We start from the raw sequence: 23,001 nt of genomic DNA, 5'->3' as shown, positions 1-23,001 counted from the left end.
ATCTGTGAAGCACAATAAAGTGAGGTGTGCCTGCAGAATGTTTCGGATCTAATCAGAAAGCTTACTGGACTTTTTTGTTGAAGCAGTCTGGTGCACAGGAGCTTCTAACTTTGGGTATTATGTTGTACCCCTTGTGCAGTACTCTTGGTGACAGTTCTTTTAGAATTAATTCAAAGTGTTATCTGTTCTATGTTTTAAAAACCATTAGCATATATTAAGTAATTTCTTACAGTAGTAAGTCTTGGATTACTAAGCCTCATTCTTATTTTTTAATTAAGAAAAGAAGTTGATATATATTCATTTACTCAGAAAATATTTAAGTCCCAGCCACTCTGCCAGGTGATGTATAAGATACTAGGAATTGCAGTGGCAAATAAGGTTCTGTTTTTTTAAAATAGAAAACAAAAAAATTATCTCATTCCTGAAGACACGAAAACCAAGAACTTCCAGGTCCTGCTACCTTTACATTACTGTATTAATGGGTTTTTGTATTTATTTAAAGCTCTTTTTGTTTTATAACTCATTTTAATGTAATTGTAATCATAGTATATATTCAGGGTTTGTTTTTCTTTTAACATCTTTATTGAGATGTAATTCACATACCATATAATTCACCCGTTTAAAGTATAGTCATACCTCAGTACTTGTCAGCAACAGAACTCATCAAACCCTGTACTCATTGTATGTTGATAAGAAAAACTGTTTCAGCGCTTGGCAGTTGCTCAGGACGTGGTGCACTTGCTAGAACTTGTGTGTGTCAGGATGCCGCCCAGTAAGAGAAGATGCTTCATTGTTTGGTACTCGTCAATTTCTGTACTTGTCACGAGTTCCAGAACAAATTAACAATGAGTACCGAGGTACCACTATATATATATACTTAAATGATTTGGGTATATTATTAACTTTTTCTTATGTATATAAGCAAAATTTATATAGCAAAATTGGTCATTTTAACTATTTTTAGGTGTGTATTTCAGTGGCATTAATAACATTCACAACATTGTAAAACCATTGCCTCTATATCCAGAACTTTTCATTACCCCAAATAGATACTCTGTACCCATTATGCAATAACTCCCCATTTCCCTCTGCCCCCAGCTCCTGGTAGCCTCTAATCCACTTTCTGTGAATTTGCCTCATCTAGATACTTCATATAAGTGGAGTCATACAATATTTGTCCTTATGTGTTTGGCTTCTTTTTTTAAGATTTTATTTATTTATCTTTAGAGGGGAAGGGAAGGAGAGAAGGAGAGAAATATCAATGTATGGTTGCCTCTCAACTTATTTCATAATTTTTTAAAGCCATCAGTCCAGAATGGTGTTTGAGATGGTCTGTACCTGATTGTGTGTATTAGGTTTTCTAGGTTCAAGAAACCAAACTCAGGTTACTTACAAGAAGGGAATTGATTGGCTCATGGGACAGGGAGGTATAGAGGGTTAAATCTCTTTAAGCAGGATCCAGGGACTCAAGATGTCATTAGGCTACTGCCTCTCTCCTAGACACTTGGTCCTGCCTTCTTTTCTGGCTTCATTCTCAAGAAGCCATTCCTTGTGTCTGTAAAGGCCACCAGCAGTTTACATCTTCCTGCCAGGTAGCATTCCCAGCAACAGGACTATATCTCTTCGTATCTTCAGCAAGAGTCCTGGGGGTAATTCTTGTTAGATCACATGCCTAACCCTAGGGTTCAGAGATGGCATTAGGCCTGCTCCAGCCATATGAACTCACTGGGGGAGAGATGGTTCCTGAAGAGATGATGGAACAGCAGACATCTTTCTGTCTTACCAGCACTGTAAGCTCATTTGACTGGCCATATTTAACATAAAGAAATACTGTGAGTAGAGTGAATGAGTAGTGGCACCCTGTCATTCTAGTAACTAACAGTGTTTTTGTAATACTTTTACATAAATTAAGGCTTATCAACCTCTTCGGCCCCATTTGTCTCTAGCAGAATTAAATGCCTATGGGGTCTGTGAGAACCTGTTGTTAAGCCCCAAATCACTGCAAAGGGATTATTAGGAAAAGAAAGACAGATCGCATTAAGACATGCTTATGGTGATAAAGTGAAATGTCATTACTTGTTGTCTCCATCATTCTTTGTAACGTGTCATAAGTTTTCTGCCCCTGTCATACCTTGCTTAAACTTTCCTATAAGTTTCCATTACTGCACTTATCATGTGACTAACTGCTCTTTCTGGTTTCTGAAGGCACAACGGCTCTGTAAACGTTGTGGGCAGGCTTGGAGAGCTGCAACACTTGAAGGCTGGAAGCTCTATCACGACCCTAATGTTAATGGAGGTATTCTGGTAGATTTTATTCTGAGAGTTGGGGATATATTTAGCTCTAAATGCCAGTGTTTGTGAAGTACAGCTTTTATGTTTAGAAATCAATGAAAGATCTCATTTTAAACTATATATTTTATTTCTTTAATTGTTTTATAGGAACAGAATTAGAGCCTGTTGAAGGGAATCCATATAGATGCATTTGGAAAATAAGTTGTTGGAGAATGGCAGAAGATGTAAGATATGATAAAATATTTACTGATACTGATTTTTACTCTAATTAATTGAAGGCCTGCTGAAGGTGCTATGAAATGTTCAGAGTAGAATAAGACTAAATTGCCTGCTTTCAAAGAATTTGCAACCAAACTGAGGAATAGGAATTGACAGACTTAGTTACTAATCAGAATTACTCAGACACTAAGTAGTCAGAATTAAACACTAATATAAGGCAAAAATATAAAGGAGGTACCAATGAACTCTGAGAATAAGCATTGGGCTAAAACTAGTTCCCAGGAAAGAGAATTAAATTGAACTTTTAAAAATTAGTAGGATTTGGGCTATTGGGCATGCAAATAAAGAATTCTAGGTAGGGCCCTGGCTGGTATAGTTCAGTGGATTGAGCACAGGCCTGTGAAGCAAAGGGTTGCAGGTTCGATTCCCAGTCAGGGCACATGCCTGGGTTGCAGGCCAGATCCCCAGTAGGGGACACATGAGAGGCAACCACACATTGATGTTTCTCTCCCAATCTTTCTCCTTCCCCTCTCTCTAAAAATAAATAAATAAAATATTTTTTTAAAAAAGAATTCTAGGTAGGATCATAGGTTATGATGCAACTTGTGCATTCCTAAAAACCACTGCAGCATCCAAAATTGTACAAAAACCCACTGGACTTTTGGTGGGAAAAAGGAATTAAGAGCACAGTAGTCACAAACCATCAGTGATACATACAAAGATAAAAACAAAAGGAATAGCAGTTTCACATTATTAAATGCTTAGGAAATACATAAATACTACAGTAAGTGTGGCACTTTACCTTGAAAGAGACCTGAAGTTTGCTTGTGCAATCCGGTGTCAGAGGGTTCCAGCTTATGCATTACTGTGAAGTGGTAAAAGGAGGTTATCTGAGATCAAATAGAAAATTATAACACTTGCTGTGTATTCATTTAGCTTATAACACTCCTGATGAATTGAGGTAGCTGGTAGATGTTTGAGGTGTGTTACTTTTGTATATTTTCTAATGGCCAGTTCAGTTGGGTGTAGTTTTCTGCATTCACTTAGTGTTTCTTGAGGATGAAATTATGCACAAGCAAGTGGGAAATTTGCATTATGTTCGGATTGTTCCTTGACATATCACTTGCATTGGAACAGATCCACATTTTCAAAATAAGCACTGTAACAGAACTGACTGATGGAAAAGGTGATTGGAAGAGGTAAATTATGAACAGACAGAGGTGGTCCTCAAATGCTGCTCTACAGAATGAGAGATGGGTTTTTTTGTTTTTTTTAATAGATAGTGGTGAACCATTGAAACCTCAAGGGCACATGACAGCAATATTTTAAGATTAGCTTGGCAGTAGAAAATAGGCTTAAAATTGAATGGACTGAAGGCCAAGAAACTAGTTGGGAGCTTGTCAGAATTATTCAGACACTAAGTAATTAAGGGCCTGTCCTAGAGTAATATTGAGAGTGAAAAGGAAGGGAGCAAGAACGATCAGGACAAGTAATTGGAGAGAGAAGGCAGAGGAGGACACGGACAGTGAGAGTCCCTGAAATCCCCTGTGTGGATGATAAGAAAATTGAAAGTGCCATTTATAGATTCAAGAAGTAAAATGGAATAATTTAATGATTATAATTAATGCTACTTAGGATTTTGATGCAAACAGATGCCTGACAGGTTCCATGTGCTTTGTTTTGATGTTTTAAAGTCAGTATCAGGTAGTGTTAGATATTTAGAAACTTTGTAGCTGGAAAAACTTGTATGAATTATATCTAAAATAAAATTTGACTTTTATAAATAAAGAATCCATTACACTTTGATCCATTTACACCCTGTATTTGAAATTCAGGTGTCTGACTTTTCCTGAAGATTTCAGCGTGGAATGTATCATCAAACCATGGGGCCCTTTCTTCTTATTACCCTGCTGGGTCTTTTGCTAAATTTAGAAACTATCAAATAAATAAGTTCAGTTTAGCAGACATTGCAAAGTTTCAGGTTATGGGGGAAAAACTGACATATTAAAAAGGATTTTCCAAATTTACTTATATTTATTGTATTTCAGGAGCTTTTTAATAGATATGAGAGAGCAATTTATGCTGCTTTAAGTGGAAATCTCAAACAGGTATGCAGCCTATTTTAATAATTCTTTATTCCCTGTGAAACAATCCAAAACATAAAATATTCTAATAACTGTATATAATAAATTTTATAATCTTAAGTTACTTTTTAAGAATAGCAATGAGCCCTGGCTGGTGGGGTTCAGAGGATTGACTGTTGGCCTGCAAGCCGAAGGGTTGTGGGTTCAATTCCTGATCACAGCACATGCCTGGGTTGCAGGCCAGGACCTTGTTTGCCGGCCTGTGAGGGGTGACTGATCATTGTATCTCTTGCACATTGCTGTTTCTCTCCCTCACTTTCTCCTTCCCCTCCCCCTCTCTAAAAGTAAACAAATAAAATCTTTCCTAAAAAGTGGCAGTGATAAAGATAATCATGAAATAGAACAGTGACTTGAGCTGCTTAATATGATGTATCCCATACACCAAATGATGTTTTAATACATGAAATCACATTTTAGTTTCTAAGAATTGTACATTTAATTACAACATACATTTATTGATGACTGTAGTATGCATAGCTTTGTGCAGAAGTGTATCACTGAGGTACAGCAATTGTTTGGATTGTCTAACAGCTATTTACAGTTATTTTGAGGTATGTTGTAGTAATTAGTTGAAACTGCATAATAGATCAGCATGAAAAATTGATGTTATTGTGAACTCATTATGGAAAAACCTTAATAGTTCAAACTGAGAAGATGTGGTTTAGCAGGGAGTGGGTCAGTTATTTGATATTTTATATTAGAATCCACAATATTTTGTAATTGACTATAATTTTGCAGTTGACTATAATTGACAATATTTTGTATGGACTATAATGACTTTATAGTCCATATCAATGGATATCACTGCTTTCACTTTCTTTTTTGTTGACTGTGTTTATGTGTTTCTGTTTTGGAATGGGGGAAAAGCTTCTTCCTGTCTGTGACACCTGGGAAGACACAGTGTGGGCCTACTTTCGAGTGATGGTGGACAGTCTAGTAGAACAGGAGATCCGGACGTCAGTAATAACCCTGGATGAAACTGAAGAACTCCCTAGAGAATATTTGGAAGCAAAGTGAGTTTGTTGAGGATTTGTTGAGTTTTGGGGATTTGTTAAGTTTTGGGGATTTTTAGTATACAAGGTCTATGCAGAAAAAGTCCACCATTTTTAATATAATGAGAATGGTTTACATAACATTGGTGTAACCTGGCAGCCAAGGAAAGTGGACTAGAATGTGCATGTGTGAATGATGAGGATTTCACTCTACTAGTCAGTGGGGGCGGTAGACACTGTTGAGTGAGCATGTGTACTATGTGGTTGCCGCATTCAAAATGGCTGAGTGAGTAGAGCAATGAATCTGCATCAAATTTTGCATTAAACTTGAACATTCCTCCACGGAAATGATTCAGATGGTTCAGAAGCCCACAGCTATGGGCAACTGGTGATTGGCAGTTTCGTCACGACAACACGTGCAGCATGCGCCTCTATCACATCTCAGGCAAGGTTTTTTGGCAAAACATCAAGTCACCTAGGAGACTCAGATTTGGCACCCTGTGACTTCTGGCTGTTCCCAAAATTAAAATCACTTTTGAAAGGGAAGATATTTCAGACCATTGATGAGATTCAGGAACAGACAGTGGGGCATCTGATGGCAATTGGGAGAACTATGTGAGGTCCCAAGGTACCTACTTTGAAGGGGACAGAGGCGTCAGTGTCCTGTGTACAATATTTCTCATATATTGTGTCTTCTTCAGTAAATATTTCTTTTTTATATTACATGGCTGGATACTTTCTGGATAGACCTCCTAAAGTTTTATTTTGTATCCATTGTTCATATTAGTAATATTATTTTATCCCTTTCCTGTCTTTCTTTTGAAGTTGGACCTTAGAAAAGGTTTTTGAAGAACTTCAAGCTACTGATAAAAAGGTAAATTATTTGTATGACTATTTTATAATTGAATAGGAAACAATAAATGTTATGCTGTTGTGTGCTGTAGCTAGGCGGCAAAAGAAACCTTTTATTCTATTCTTTCCCTTTTCCTCACCTATTATTCGAATAAGAGATATACTTTGAAAAGAAAAACCTAATTGTGTATTTAAGTAATATATTATTTCTGTTTCTTTGGTTTAGGATTGGTTTCATCTAAACATGTTAGGCATTTAAGCTAATTTATCCCTTTCCTTTTGAAAAATAAAAACACATAATGGAAAATAATAAGACTTTTCCTAGATCTCAAAATAATCTAACATTTCTTAAAGTAATATGCTTTAAATTTTTTAAATGACTAACGTAATAGCATATATCTTTGGAATACAGTAATCCAATAATAAAACCTTTATACTAATTTCCTCAACACCTTTATGGTTATTCTCATCCCCCTGTGATGGGAAACCATATTGAAAAGTACCCTTCAGTATCTTTCTCCACACTCTTACAAATATTGTAGAAATAATGTAGATATTCAACTTGGATTTTTTTTTCATTTAATGATACTTGAAGTTAGTGGATATAGAGTTAACAACCTGTTCTTTTTAAAAGGTGCATAATGTTCAGTAGAATGAGGTATTTTAAATTATCCCACTTTTAGTGCTATCTAGCACTAAACGTTTTTCGTGTATACCCTTTTTTTGACTATAAGACACAATTGCCCCCCACCCCACCCCCAATTTGAGAGTAATAATGGTTGTTAATGTCGCTGTTGAGTTCCATTTATATTTACATTGGTGAAATATTATGTTATTTATGTTATTAAATATTTTAGCACATTTTTTGCTTCAAAAAATGTTTTCCTATTTTCCTCCTCTAAAACCTAGGTGCGTCTTATGGTGTGTGTGTGTGTGTGTGTGTGTGTGTGTAGATACATATACATATCTACTAGTCCTTTTTCTTTACGATAGGTTTCCTGAAAGTGAGGTTGGTGGTAAAGGGGTATATGAATATTGAATTAATTAAATGGCTACAGCAATTATTTTATACTACCACAAGTAATTTATTTACTTTAATATATTTTAGGGATTATGCTATTGTAGTTGTCCCAATTTTTCCTCCTTTGCTTCCCTCCACCTGGTACCCCTCAATCCCTCTGGCAGTTTCCTCCTTGGTCATGTCTTCAGGTCATGCACATAGTTCTTTGGCTACTCCATTTCCTATCCTGTTCTTAACATCCCCTGTCTATTCTGTACCTACCAATTTGTACTTCTTAATCCCTGCACCTTTTCCACCATTCTCCACCTGTCCCCCCAACTAGTAATCCTCCAAATTATCTTCATATCTATGATTCTGTTTCTGTTCTGCTTGTTTACTTTGTTTTTTAGATTCAGTTGTTGATAAATGTATTGCCATTTTAATTTTCACAGTTTTGATCTTCTTTTTCTTAAATAAGTTCCTTGAACATTTTCTGTAATAATGGCTTAGTGATGATGAACTCCTTTGCCTTGTCTAGGAAGCACTTTATCTGCCCTTCCATTCTAAGTGATAGCTTTGCTGGATAGAGTAATCTAGGTTGTAGGTCTTTGCTTTTCAGCACTTTGAATACTTATTTTCAGTTCTTTCTAGCCTGCAGTTTCTCTTGAGAAGTCAGCTGATAGTTTTATGGGGTCTCCTTTGTAGGTAACTCTGCTTTTCTCTTGTTGCTTTTAAGATTCTCTCTTTATCTTTACCTTTGGCATTTTAATCATGATGTGTCTTGGTGTGGTCCTCTTTGTGTCCATCTTGTTTTGGACTCACTGTTCTTCCTGGTCTTGTATGTCTATTTCCTTCACCAAATTGGGAAGTTTTGTTTCATTACTTTTTCAATTAAGCTTTAAATTTCTTGCTCTTTCTCTTTTCCTTCTGGCACCACTATGATTCAAATATTGGTACATTTGAATTGTCCCAGAGGCTCCTTAGCCTAACCTTACTTTATTTGGATTGGTTTTTATTCTTGCTGCTCTGATTGAATGTTTTTTTTCTTCCTTATATTCCAAATCATTGATTTGATTTTTGGCTTCATCCACTCCACTGTTGGTTCCCTGTAATTTTTTTCTTTATTTCAATTAGTTTACCCTTCATTTCTGCCTGGGTCTTTTTTATGCTGTTGAAGTACTCAGTGAGTTCCCTGAGCATCCTAATAACCAGTGTTTTAAACTCTGCATCTGATAAATTGTTTATCTCCATTTTGTTTAGTTCTTTTTCTGGAGTTCTCTCCTTTCATTTGGACCCTGTTTCTTTGTCTTCTCATTTTGGCAGCCTCCCCATGTTTGTTTCTATGTGTTAGGGAGAGCTGCTTGTACTCCATCTTGGTAGTTTGGCCTATTGTAGAAAAGTGCACCAGTAAGTTGGATGTGGTGGAACCTCAGATAATCGCCAGGGCAGTACAACCTGTGTGAACCAGGTTAATGGAGTCTCTGATATGGTGTCATCACCCTGTTGCTCTGTGTCGGAGAGGGCTCAGAAAGGGGACAGTGCTGCTGCCTGGCCTCTGGTGTTCTGTCTGGGAGGGACCTGTCCAACCAGTCTTGCCCTGATGCCAGACATTTCAGCTTCTCCCCATGTGCCACTGGTGCCCTTCCAGCTGCTGCCCTGTGCTAGAGCTCAAAGGAAATGAGTCTATATAAGTCCTAAGTCTGTTGTGGACCTTTAAGAGGAGGCCCCTGAGAATCTTGCAGTTTTTTCAGCTGCCCAACCCTCACTGGTTTTTATAGCCAGAAGTTATGGGGACTTGTCTTCCTGGCCCTGGAACCCTAGGCTGGGTGGTCTGGGTTGTGGCTGAAATCCTTGTGTTGGGGGTATCCCTCCCGATTTTTATCCACCACACATGGTCACAGGACCATCCCTTCTATGTCTCCACGTCACCACATCTCTGCCCTCCCCCCCCGCCCCCCCGCCCATTTGTCTGGATGAATGTGACTTCTTTAATTCCTTGGTTGTTGGACTTCCATACAGCTCGATTTTCTGAGGATTATGGATGATAGTTGTTTTGTAGGTCAGCTGTAAGTTTTGCTGCTGTTGTGCTAGGATGCGAGCCGTGTTTACCTTTACCTCCATCTTGACTGGGAGTCCCCACAAGAAATTTATTAATGTGTTCATTTTCACGCCTTCTCACTGGTTTGAAATATCACCCTTTTTAGTTTTTTGCCAGTCCATTATAGTAAATGGAAAGTAGGACTGCATTGTTCTAGTCACATTTTTCTGTGTATTCATAAGACTGAGCAAATTCTCCTTTGTATATTGACCATCTGTGAATGTCCCTGTTCGATCTTTTACCCAATTTCTCTTGAGTTTTATATTTTGTTTATTGTATGATGAGCTCTTTGTATAATAAGGAAATTAATGCTTTTTCTGTCAAAGGTTTATTACCAGTTTATTCTTTTGGAGATTCCAATTAATGCAAATAAATCAAGGAAGCTAAGGAATAGGTAATTAGAAAAGAGGAAACATTTTCATATGATAAAAGTGTAATCTAGAAACTCAAAATTCAGTAAATCACTAGAATTAATAAGAATTTGTTCATCTAAATTCAAGAAAAAGTTATAAAAAATCATAGCTTTTCTATACTTGTTACAACTAGTTATAAAAAGATACAGCCCTCTTCAAAAGTCCCATTTAAATTATTAACTAAAATACCTAGGAATAAAAGTTAACCAAAGGTTTGAGAGCCTTCCTGAAGAAAACATGAATAAGCAGACATACCACATTCCTAGCTTGGAAGGCTGAATGTAAATGTCATTTATTGCAAAATTAAAAGAAAATCTAGTGCTTTAGATTACTTCTAGACAGAAAATTTCCAAATAGAAGAATTAAGAAAGAATGAATGGCAAGAAAATTTGGAAAAGAACAATAGTTATGTGATTGTTGTCTTCACAATAAAACTTTAATACAGAGATATGGTAAAACAGTATGGAATTGGCACAGGAATAAATAGATCAGTGAAGTTCAAAAGTTCATATGAGATCCAGATATAGATGAGAACTTACCAGATGAAAGAGGTGACTTTTCACATTAGAGGGAAAGGGATGGTTTAGTTAGATACAAGGTATGAGCATAATTGACTTTTCATTTGGAAAGAAAGCAAAGCTAGATCCCTACCTCATGCCATGTATTATAAGAAATTCCAGATGAAGCAATGGGTCAAATGTAAAAAGAATAAGTGCTAAAGGAAAATTAAGACAACTAAACATTTTAAACATTGGACAAGAAATAAACTACCAATTTTTCCAGACTGTAAGATGCACCTCGTTTTTAGAGAAGGAAAATAAGAAAAAAATTTTCGAAGCAAAAATGTGGTAAAATATTTAATAACATAAATAACACAGGATGCCCTCGCAGCACCTACCCCCCACCCGCCCACTGTGAGCCAAGTAAGCTACATTTGGACTATAAGACTCACCCCCATCTCCTCCCAGATCAAAGCTCCAGAAATAATACAACTAAGTGACAAAGAGATAGCCAGCCTATCAGATGCACAGTTCAAAGCACTGGTGTAGCACTGGTGGTCAGGATGCTCAGAGAATTGGTTGAATTTGGTCACAAATTAGATGAAAAAATGAAGGCTACACTAAGTGAAATAAAAGAAAATGCCTGGGGACCCAATAGTGATGGGAAGGAAACTGGGACTCAGATCAATGGAGTGGACCAGAAGGAAGAAAGAAACAACCAAACCTAAAAGAAGGAAGAAACAAGAATTCAAAAAAAATGAGAAGAAGCTTAGGAACCTCCAGGACATCTTCAAATGTTCCAACATCTGAATTATACTGGTACCAGAAGGAGAAAAGGAAGAGCAACAAGTGGAAAAGATATTTGAACAAATAATAAAGGAGAACTTCCCCAGTCTGGCAAAGGAAATAGACTTCCAGGAAGCTCTGAGAGCCCTAAAGAAGTTGGACCCAAGAAGGAACACACCAAAGCATATCATAATTACATTAGCCAAGATTAAAATGAAGGAGAGAATCCTAGAAGCAGCAAGAGAGAAGGGGACAGTCACCTACAAAGGAGTTCCCATCAGATTCTCAGCTGATTGCTCAGAAGAGACCTTACGGGCAAGAAGGGGCTGGAAAGAAGTATTCGAAGTCATGAAATCCAAAGACCTACATCCAAGATTGTTCTATCCAGCAAAGCTTTCATTTAGAATGGAAGGGCAGTTAAAGTGCTTCTCAGATAAGGTCAAGTTCAAGGAGTTGATCATCACCAAGCCCTTATTATATGAAATGTTAAAGGGACTTACCTAAGAAAAAGAAGATAAAAAACATGTACAGGAAAATGACAGCAAATTCACAATGATTAACAACAACACCTAAAAAACAAACTAAGCAAACAAATAGAACAGGGAAGTGGGAGGAGGAGAGAGGGGAAAAGGTACAGAGAATAAGTAGCATAGATGGTAGGTAGAAAATAGATGGGGAGGGTAAGAATAGTATGGGAAATGTAGAAGCTAAAGAACTTATGACACATGGACGTGAACTAAAGGCAGGGAATGTAGGTGGGAGGGGGTGTGCAGGATGGAGGGGAGTGAAGGGGGGAATGGGAAAACTGTAATAGCATAATGAATGAACTATATTAAAAATATATAAGAAACTAAAGTTTGAAGAGTTAAAGAAATAAAATAATGGTTTCAAGGATACCATTCAGTCCTAGATTTGTAAGTCTTAAGTATATTCTGAAGGCAGTATCCTTCCTGTATTTTTTAAAAATTTTTATTTAACTCTTGTTCAATTACAGTTTTCTTTCTTATATTCCCAGCCCTGCCCCCCCCCAGTGCTCCCCACCTCCCTCCCATCTCCGCCCTCCCGTATTTTATTTTGTTCTGATTTCCTGTGATCCTTCCCTTCTTTTTTTAAATATATTTTATTGATTATACCATTACAGTTGTTCTATTCCCCCCCTTCATTCCCCTCCACCCGCACACTCCCTCCCCCACCATTCTCCCCCCCTTAGTTTATAACCACGTCTCAAGTTCTTTGGATTCTATATTTCCCCCACTATTCTTGCCCTCCCCCCTATTTTCTACCTACCCTCTATGCTATTTTCTGTACCTTCTCCCCCCTTCTCCTCCTCCCACTCCCCTGTTGCTAACCCTCCATGTGTTCTTCATTTCTATGGTTCCACTCCTGATTCAGCTGTCCTCTTGGTTTGCTTTTGTTTTAGGTGTGGTTGTTAATAACTGTGAGTTTGCTGTCCTTTCACTGTTCATATTTTTCATCTTCTTTTTCTTATATAAGTCCCTTTAGCATTTCATATAATAAGGGCTTGGTGATGATGAACTCCTTGAACTTGACCTTATCTGAGAAGCACTTTATCTGTCCTTCCATTCTAAATGAAAGTTTTGCTGGATAAAGCAATCTTGGCTGTAGGTCTTTGGATTTCATGACTTGGAATACTTCTTTCCAGCCCCTTCTTGCCTGTAAGGTCTCTTTTGAGAAATCCGCTGACAGTCTGATGGGTACTCCTTTGTAGGTGACTGTCCCCTTCTCTCTTGCTGCTTCTAGGATTCTCTCCTTCATTTTAATCTTGGCTAATGTAATTATGATATGCCTTGGTGTGTTCCTTCTTGGGTCCAACTTCTTTGGGACTCTCTGAGCTTCCTGGATTTCCTGGAAGTCTATTTCCTTTGCCAGATTGGGGAAGTTCTCCTTTATTATTTGTTCAAATATCTTTTCCACTTGTTGCTCTTCCTTTTCTCCTTCTGGTACCAGTATAATTCAGATGTTGGAACATTTGAAGATGTCCTGGAGGTTCCTAAGCTTCTTCTCATTTTTTTTGAATTCTTGTTTCTTCCTTCTTTTAGGTTTGGTTGTTTCTTTCTTCCTTCTGGTCCATTCCATTGATTTGAGTCCCAGTTTCCTTTCCATTGCTATTGGTTTCCTGGACATCTCCCTTCATTTCAATTAGTTTAGCCTTCATATGTTCCTCTAATTTGTGACTATACTTAACCAGTTCTGTGAGCATCCTGACGACCAGTGTTTTGAACTGTGCTTCTGAGAGGCTGGCAATTTCTCGGTCGCTGAGAGTTATCGGCTCTGGGACTTTGAGTTCTTCTTGCGCCATCTTTTGGACTGTTCGTGCCTGTTAAGTAGCAGGATCGGAGCCCTAGGTGTTCACCAGAGCAGGGCAACTAAGTCGCTGGGTTGTGATGCTGGATGTGGGGGCGGGGTCAAAGAGGAGCAATGGCATCCCGTCTGCCGCCTCCCACTATGGCCCCCACAGGTGCGGTGGCTGCCACCGTCACCGGGGCCCGCTCGTTTCGTCCCACTGCACTCGAGTGTGCCACCACCCTCAGCCCTCGCCCCCTGGGGCGTGCGTGGTCAGTCTCACTGTGCACAAATGTGCAACCGTGGTCAGTCTGCCCCACACCCTGACTGGGTCCAGGCCACTTGTGCGCTTAGGTCAGGGAATCTATCCTGCCTGACCCTGCTCCGCTGCTGGCTCCACCCCTCTTACCGTCCCTGTCGAACGGTTCGTTGTTTTCGGACTTCCATATAATTCAATTTTCTGTTCTTTGGCTGTGTCTTTGTTCTCCAAACCTTTGTTGTATTCAAACTTGGTTGTGGGAGAAGGCACAGTGTTTCCACGTATGCCTCCATCTTGGCAGAAGTCTGACTCCCTTCCTTTACAAATTTTTCCTTATGTGTGTGTCTTCAGAAGCTTGACATTTTTAGTTTAACAATGAGCACCTACTACACAATGACCACTAGAAGATTTATGGGAAATGTAAAATTTTTTTCAGAGAGTTCTGGAAGAGAATCAAGAACATTATCATGTAGTTCAAAAATTCCTTATCCTGGGAGATATTGATGGTAAGATCATAATTTTATTTTACTTTGTGTGAGTTCCTGGTTTTCTTACAGTAACTTTGTAAAAAGTTTTCAGAGCAATGTGTATGACTTAACACATCTTTTAATCTTTATAAATATTAGCCTATTTGAACACAACTATCTCCTTGTTATAAAGTTTGAATTTCATCCAGAGTCTGTTTTATGTGATGGTTGTTAACAATGAGATAGTGACTGAATAGCACCACAGGGATGTGGTAAATGTTCCTGGTAATGTATATTTATCTCCTTTTGATTTTTATCCCTATTATTGTGTCTTTGCTTTGATGGCTTGTAGGTTTGATGGATGAGTTTAGCAGATGGCTTTCCAAAAGCAGAAATAATCTACCTGGACACCTTCTCCGCTTCATGACTCATCTCATTTTGTTTTTTCGCACGCTGGGACTGCAGACCAAAGTAAGCAAAAATGAACCATTTACTCTTCTCTGCAAGGCAGATGCTTTATACCTATCATCAGGATTACACTACTTTTTTGTTTTCTAGAAGTGGTTGATGAGGTGTGGAACTCTTATATACAGTCTCACGTGGTCACTCGGTAACTCACTATGGGTAACCTGCTAGAGTTCTAATCTGTGGCTGTGGAATGCTTCTGTTCTGGTCTGTGGTCAATTTGTAACTTTAATCCTTATTAGTACCCAACTCAGAATCAACCAGCTAAGCTAACTGAACCAGACTACATTCTGTGTGAGATTTTAAACCTTTGTTTTCTTTTTCTCTTTTCTCTAAGTGGTGAATATCATTTTGGTTAGAATTCATGTAGAAGGCAGAATGATACAGTAGTTAAAAACTTGGTTTTTAGAGTAAGACTCCTGGTTCACAGCCTTACCCAACAACTTCTAGTTTGTAATTCTGGGTAAGTAAAACCTCCATAGGTCTTAGTTTCTTCCTCTGTAATATGTGAACAATAGTAGTAACTATCCACAAAGAATATGGTATGGTCAAATCATGCAGTGCATGCTGTGCTATGCACTTAGCCTATCATATAGTTATTGCTCATTGTTAAATATTCACTCATTAAATAATTTAATGGTAGAATTTTTATTAGATATAGTGCTGGTACACATAAGCAGTTGTGTTTACAGTTGAATTATATCTTTTTTTTTCCTGTGAAGGAAGAAGTTTCCATTGAGGTTTTAAAGACATACATACAGGTAAACTTTAAGAATTCACAATTTAATTTTTTTTACTATTTTAATGAAAAAGAATGGTCATATTTTTAATACCCAACAGAAGGAAGTTATCAGAGATCATTTCCTTTTTTTGTAAGATTTTATTTTTTTAGAGAGGGGAAAGGAGGGAGAAAGAGGGAGTGAAACATCAGTGTGTGGTTGCCTCTGGCACTCCCCCTATTGGGAACCTGGGCCACAACCCAGGCATGTGCCCTGACTGGGAATCAAACTGCTGACCCTTAATTCTCAGGCCAGTGCTCAATCCACTGTGTCACACCAGCCAGGGCTGAGATCTTTTAATTTCATAAGTTCTTATTTAGAGTGTAAAATTGTTCTGTTTAGCAGCACAAATCTGTTTGTATGAATATCTTCTAAATATGTTTGAAATTTTGAATAAACTGTTAAAAGTACCACTGATCCTTGAACTGCCTTATTATTGACATACTTTGATCTTTTCTGTTTTCTAGCTTTTAATAAATGAGAAACACACAAATCTTGTAGCATTTTATACCTGTCATTTGCCTCGAGACCTAGCTGTTGCCCAGTATGCATTATTTTTGGAAGGTGTTACAGAATTTGAACAGCGTCACCATTGCCTGGAGCTAGCTAAAGAAGCAGGTAAAAATGATTAAGAACTTCATCTATTGGGCTTTAGTAAAATTTATCTTTCTAGTTTTAAATTTTATTTCTTGAGAGAATTTCAATGAAATTCTGTTTTAGGAATAAAATGTACTTTCACTCATGTATCTTTTTAATCTTGGCATTTTTTAAACAATGTCTTTCATATTTTGTTATACTTTTAAAAAATTATTATCCCTGCCCTGGCTGGCGTGGCTGAGTGAATTGAGTGCTGGCCTGCAAACCAAAAGGTCTCTGGTTCAATTCCTAATCAAGACACTTGGCTGGGTTGCAGGCTAGTTGGGGGCATGCAAAGGCAACTGATTGATGTATCTATCTCTCGCACATTGATGTTTCTCTCCCCCTCTTTCTTAACCTCCCTTCCCTCTGTCTAAATATAAGTAAATAAAACAAAATAAAATAAATAAAAATGATTATACCAAATTATTGTGATAGTTTAGAGAATATTAGTGTGAGTGATTAATTTTTGCTTTTGTCTCTTCAAAAAATTCTTTAGATTTGGATATTGCTACTATAACAAAAACTGTAGTTGAGAATATTCGGAAGAGAGATAATGGTGAATTCAGTCATCATGACCTGGCCCCGGCCCTAGATACGGGCACTACTGAGGTATTATGAGGGGAAGAGGGAGTGTTGGGCTTTGGTGAACTTCTGCCTTACAATGCTCTGGCTTTTTTTTCCCCCAGAATCTTTTTTTGTTAGCCAAACCTTTTAAATTATAAAAATTGGAAGCAAATTTAAGGTCTCATGTAAGGGTTTACTTACAGTAGTATTAAAGAAGGCTTACTTACAGTAGCTTCAAAGAAAGTTGCTTTTGTAGAAAAACCCCTGAGCATTGGATTTTTGCTCATCAGATTATTCTATATACTTGGTCAGTCACTAACTCTTATGTGGTTTATTTATTCCTGTTTTCAGAAAGGAATGAAGGTTTTATCCAGGAAAGAAAAAATGTTAGAGTAACATTAAAGGAATCAATGATTAAATTGGTGGGACATAGAATATATAATTCCAGATTCACAGTCCAGTAAGTTTTTCTGTAATTTGATAGAAAGCTATCAAATGTGAAAATAAACTAAGGAAATCTAGATTTTTTTCACAATTTTGTATAACTTGAGGGAAAAGGATGTTCACTAAAATGCAGATATAAGTTAATTCTACTAATTTACAGAATATCTTAGAAAATAATAAAATTGATGGTTCTTTTTCTTTCATTTTTCAATTAAATGAATAGGAGGACCGTTTAAAAATTGATGTAATTGACTGGTTGGTGTTTGACCCAGCACAGAGGGCGGAAGCATTAAAGCAAGGCAATGCGATAATGAGAAAATTCTTGGGTATGCTGTATTTTTATATTCTTTCTTAAAGCTTTTGCTCAAGTCCATATATTCTTGAACTTTGTTTTTTGTGCTTGTTTTTCTAACCCTCCCAATAAGGGAGGGTACAAAATAGCCACTTCTGTATCAAACCTGATGTTATGAAATAAAATATATGTACAGTGAACTTTCATGTCCTACTTAATTTTGCATAGAAAAATTAATCCTTTTTTTTAAGATGCAGAAGTATGTAAAAGTAACTGCATTTAGTGAGTCCTTTGGTGACTATATCACTGAAATAAGGAAAAAGCCCAGGCATCAGGTGGAAAGGTCACCCAAACTGTTGACAGAAGTGCGTGGGACCTGAAATGGTTACCACTCACTGTAAAAGTTGGACACCAGTGATTAGACTCCACTAGAAACCACTACACAGAAATCCACAGAGATTGAAAAATTTTGTATCTTTTTCACAGCATCAAAAAAGCATGAAGCTGCAAAAGAAGTATTTGTGAAAATTCCTCAGGATTCCATAGCAGAAATCTATAATCAGTGGGAAGAACAAGGAATGGAAAGTCCACTTCCTCCTGAGGATGATAATGCTATCAGAGAGCATTTGTGCATTAGAGCTTATTTGGTGAGTTTGTAAAGAAAACAAATGTTCTGTCTTCATGATGATTTTTCTGATTCACTCTCAGACTGAACTGTTTCCAAAAGTGGTGACTGGCTCATTATCTAATCTCGCTTGTGACTGTGATACTGACTGACCCAAGGGTGCTAAGCTGTGACCCGGTCCCTCATTAGCCGAGCCTCCATTTAATGCCAACCAACCAAGAACAGAACATCTCACGTGGCAGACTGTATGTGATGTTTGAAACTTGGGTTTTCTTAAGATTCTTTGAATACTTGTCTCAACTTTAATTCTGCTTCTAATAACTGAGAAAAGCAATATGTTTTCTATTTGTTATGACTAAAATAACAACATACCATTCAAAATCCATTCAACAAGTAATGAAGTGATTACAGTGGACTAGGTTCTAGGGCTAAATCTGTGGGGGGCTTTCTGCCCTTGCCCTCTAGAAACCAATAGACCAGTTGAGTAAACAGACAAGCCAAACACATACATCCCAGAGTGATGACATTACAGAGTGATAAATGTGAAGATACACATGATCAGGGCGCTAAGCAAGGAGTGGGCGCCAGAAAGCACAATAGTATAAACTTTGCTGGTGTTGGTCACTTACAAAACATTTATTCACAATGTTTTTTTTTTTTTTGTAAAAGCTAAATATTAAAGTTTTATTTCTGGATGCTGCAAAATTATTTCTAAGAACTGAATTTTAAAAACTCATGTGAAGTTTTATTTCTTGTTTTGTATTTTTCTATTTCCTTTTATATATTAGGAAGCCCATGAAACCTTTAATGAGTGGTTTAAGCATATGAATTCAGCTCCACAGAAACCTAGTTTGATACCTCAACCAACTTTTACTGAGAAAGTGGCTCATGAACATAAAGAAAAGAAATATGAAGTAAGTTGAATATAGATGAAACCTGTCTATTGCATTTTAATAATATATGCTGTATATATAAAAAGGTCATTTTTCAGTAACTATATTCCTATTATAATAGGTGATCTTGCTGTTAATGTTCTACTTTGGAGCTGGAGGGGAAGCTTTCTGTTAAGTTATTGTTCTATAGATAATTAACCAGCCCTGAAACATACCTTCAGATGATAGTAGTATTCACTTATAAAGCTATTGTTTTAGTGTTTTATTTAACTGCAGTCTGTCGATGTTTGTTTATTTTAGCTGACTGAATGTCAGCACTTGAAAACAGTGGTTTTCAACTGATGTGCCGCAAGAATTTTTAAAACATGCAATACTTGACTATTTAGTTAGAGGCACTGACCTCTTTTTCCTTGTATTGCCAAGTAAAAAAATGACAACAGCCAATATAACAATAGCCCTGCAGTGTGAATGCCTTGTTTTGAACCATAAATGTACTAACCATATTGGTCACATCACATAATAAGATTGCATCTGATTGGTTAATTATTGGTACCACAAATCCTCATGTACAAATAAAGGCAACAGTTTTTTTTTAATTTTTATGTATTTATTAAAGATTTTATTTTTAGAGAGAGGGAAAGGAGGGAGAAAGAGAGGGAGAAAGATCACTGTGTGGTTGCCTCTCACATGGCCCCCACTGGGGACCTGGCCTGCAACCCAGGCATGTGCCCTGACTGGGAATCGAACCGGTGACACTTTGGTTCACAGCCCATGCTCAATCCACTGAGCTACACCAGCCAGGGCTTGGCAACAGTTTTTTGGTTTTTTTTTTTAAAGTCAGTTTGGAGCAAAAAGGTAAGCAATTATTTTGGGGTTTTTTTTGTAAGTCAATTGAAGTTATACTTATTTGTCCAGTGAGCAAAAAATATATTTTTTGGTGTGATGCAGAATGTTAGTAATTAGTTTATGTGTGCCATGAGATGAACAGGGTTAAAAAAATGCTGCCTTTTTTTAAGCTGGCTTTCTTTGTTTGTTTGTTAATCCTCACCTGAGGACATGCAAATTGATTTTTTAGAGAGAGGAGAAGGGAGAGAGAGACAGAAACATTGATGCGAGTGAGAAATTTGCATCAGCTGCTTCTCATACACACCCTAGTGAACCTAGGTATGTACCCTGACCAGAAATCGAACCTGCAGACTTTTGGTTTACAGGACAATGCTCCAACCAACTGAGCCACACTGGCCAGGGTTGAAATTGCTTTTTTAGGATAATGTTCCATATATATATTCCTGACTGTACTTTACAAACACATTACTTAGTGGTTTTCCTCTATGATATATCTGCCTTATGTTTGTTTTGCAGATGGATTATGGTATTTGGAAAGGGCATTTGGATGCCTTAACTGCTGATGTGAAGGAGAAAATGTATAATGTCTTGTTGTTTGTTGATGGAGGCTGGATGGTAGATGTTAGAGAGGTAAGCTGTGTGTATTGTTTAGAGTTACAAGCAAAAAAACAACAACAATAATCTTTTTTGTTTTACTCTGAATAGGAGCGTGTGTAGTTCTTATATAAACCTTTATACTTATACCTGAATATCCTTTAATTTAAGACTAAAGTGAAAATACCAGCTAGGAATGGGAATATTCTACTTGGGTAAACGATTTCTTTAGATCTGCTATGTTCACTCAGAATACTAAAATTAATTTTTTTAATTCTGGACCTAAGTTTTAAAAAAATTATACATGTATTCAACTCAGTTTAAAAGATACAAAGATAAGTCTTAGTAGTATGGATAAAACATATGTAAAGCAGTGGCTTTCACCTCTGAGCTCTCCATTTAAAAGACCTGGGAAGCTTTCAAAAAATGCTGGGTTCCACCCCCAGAGTGTCTAGTTTAATTAGTCTCAGGGAGGGCGCTTGGCTTTTATTTTTTAATTGCTTAGAGAGCTTTAATGTGTAGGCTGGTTTGAGCAGCAGTTATGAAAGTACTAAATGCCATAAGAAACACACGCATTAAGAATGCTGTAAGTTTAAGAAATAGAAAGGTTGCTTGCTTCTACCTAGCAGAGATGTGGACAGGATGCTTGAAAGGTAGTCATTTTAACAATTTGATAACCACCTGATGTCTCTCAGGATGCTGAAGAAGATGCTGAAAGAACACATCAAATGGTTTTACTGAGAAAGCTTTGTCTGCCCATGTTGTGTTTTCTGCTTCACACCATATTGCACGGCACCGGTCAGTATCAGGAATGCCTGCAGTTAGCAGACATGGTGTCCTCTGAGCGCCACAAACTGTATCTGGTAAGTTCTGGAGCACACTTGCATTGTTAGATTTTAGTGGTTTGGTAAGCTCGACTTAGATTTTCTCAAAGTAATAATCCCATTTTAATGATTGTGCCCCCTGCCCCCTCAAAAAATACATACATACTTCCTAAGCAGTTAGAAGTATATAGACTGGCTCAAGAGAAATCACTTTGAAACTCCTAACCATGCTAACACACTGGCCTCTGGCCACATAAATATTAAGAGGGCATTTTTTCCTTGTGTTAAGCTGATCAGGTTGATTAGGTGATTATAAGTTCTTATTCTTCTTTGTTATCATTTTCAACTTTTTTCTCTTTTTCAAAAATCAGGTGTTTTCTAAGGAGGAACTGAGGAAGTTGCTACAAAAGTTAAGAGAATCCTCTCTGATGCTCCTGGACCAGGGACTTGATCCATTAGGGTATGAAATTCAGTCATAAATCATCTGTTCTTTGTAATTTCACTGATTTCCGTGGTGAATGGAGTTTTTTGTAAAATACACATATTTGTAATTACTGGATTTTTCTTTTGAATTATCATGGGGAAAAATGTTTTTAAAAGTTAGACATTTGAATTTTGTACTTTCCAGAATATTATGGTAAAACTGAAATTTTAGTGTGTATATCAGTATTTCCCTGTTTATTAATAAAATTATATAAAAATAAAAATTTTCTTTTCCTACAAATTTCAGGCTTGTTTCTCTGTTGTGTAGTACGATGTTAAAATTCTTATTATCCTACATTTTTCCTATGATCATAAGTGCTCTGGTATCTTAAAATTATGAAGAGGGTGGAAAGTAGATTTAAGCCAGGTGTGTAATTTCTCATAAATTTTAGTATTTTTTAAATATTACAGATAAGATAAATATAGGAAGAATGTTATCTAAAATAATATTAAGCTATTTTTAATAGTTTATTAACTTATTTAATAGTTTATTAACTCATTCCGCAAACCTGCTACTAAAATGGAGCATGTAAAGACAGTGTAGGATCTGGAACACAGTGAACTCAGAATACAAAGTGCGTACAATCTAATGCAGCCCTTCTGGTAGGAGAAATACAACAAGTATATATTATAAATGCTATTAGGAAATACAAGCAATCTGAGCAGGAAGAAACCATTTCCAGCTAAAAGGTCTCTGAGGAAGTAGCATTTGAGCTGGGGTTTGACTCGTGCACTAAATTTGCAAAGGCAAAGATAAAGCACAAGAAGGGTGAGGCGCTACGGATTAGGAAGTCAGTGTGATTAATGCCAAGAAATAGTACTGCAGGTTTATGATTTGATCAATAAATATACCACATTGACTAGAGTGCAGGATTTATAAATGGGAAAAAGTGTAGAGAGAATGTGAGTCTAATAGAAAACATGGTCTAGGTTAGTAACTACTGGAACTAGCTTCTGAATCTCCCAAGGAATTTGTTAAGTGTGTATTTACAGATGCCACCTCTAGAGATGTTATGCTCAGGAGGCCTGGAATGGGGTCAGAGAATTTGTATTTTTAAATACAATAAGCAGTGGATGATTTCTGAATAGCTAAGTTGGAGCCATTCTGGCTTAAGTCAGAGATGGGTGTTGGTACACGCCTGTACCTAAAGCAGACAGCAGTAGTTGATCATAATGCAGTCTTCTTGGCATCAAACAGGAAGAGGCGTAGAGACGATGGACTCTGCC

General features: G+C 37.1%; 1 protein-coding gene across 3 annotated transcripts in view; it reads left to right on the top strand.

Moving 5' to 3' along the window:
- The window catches only part of NUP107 (nucleoporin 107), a 46,475-nt gene extending 24,461 nt beyond the window's left edge, over positions 1-22,014 (top strand). For all 3 annotated transcript variants that reach the window (XM_037049488.1, XM_037049487.1, XM_037049489.1), the window contains 16 exons: positions 2,206-2,296; positions 2,440-2,516; positions 4,560-4,619; positions 5,523-5,668; positions 6,473-6,521; positions 14,296-14,365; positions 14,679-14,797; positions 15,514-15,552; positions 16,038-16,188; positions 16,706-16,818; positions 17,441-17,543; positions 17,996-18,156; positions 18,923-19,048; positions 20,390-20,503; positions 21,163-21,330; positions 21,663-22,014. In XM_037049488.1, coding sequence (XP_036905383.1) covers positions 2,206-2,296; positions 2,440-2,516; positions 4,560-4,619; positions 5,523-5,668; positions 6,473-6,521; positions 14,296-14,365; positions 14,679-14,797; positions 15,514-15,552; positions 16,038-16,188; positions 16,706-16,818; positions 17,441-17,543; positions 17,996-18,156; positions 18,923-19,048; positions 20,390-20,503; positions 21,163-21,330; positions 21,663-21,770 — 1,695 coding nt within the window. In that variant the 3' untranslated portion in view covers positions 21,771-22,014. The remainder of the gene's footprint in view (positions 1-2,205; positions 2,297-2,439; positions 2,517-4,559; positions 4,620-5,522; positions 5,669-6,472; positions 6,522-14,295; positions 14,366-14,678; positions 14,798-15,513; positions 15,553-16,037; positions 16,189-16,705; positions 16,819-17,440; positions 17,544-17,995; positions 18,157-18,922; positions 19,049-20,389; positions 20,504-21,162; positions 21,331-21,662) is intronic.
- The last annotated feature ends 987 nt before the right edge of the window (positions 22,015-23,001 follow it).

Source organism: Sturnira hondurensis, unplaced genomic scaffold, assembly GCF_014824575.4.
Source record: "Sturnira hondurensis isolate 20B ecotype Veracruz unplaced genomic scaffold, ASM1482457v3 Scaffold0006496, whole genome shotgun sequence".
In the NCBI taxonomy this organism is placed as follows: Eukaryota; Metazoa; Chordata; class Mammalia; order Chiroptera; family Phyllostomidae; genus Sturnira; species Sturnira hondurensis.
The sequence above is the reverse complement of the archived record's forward strand: the minus strand, read 5'-3'. Positions and strand labels throughout refer to the sequence as shown.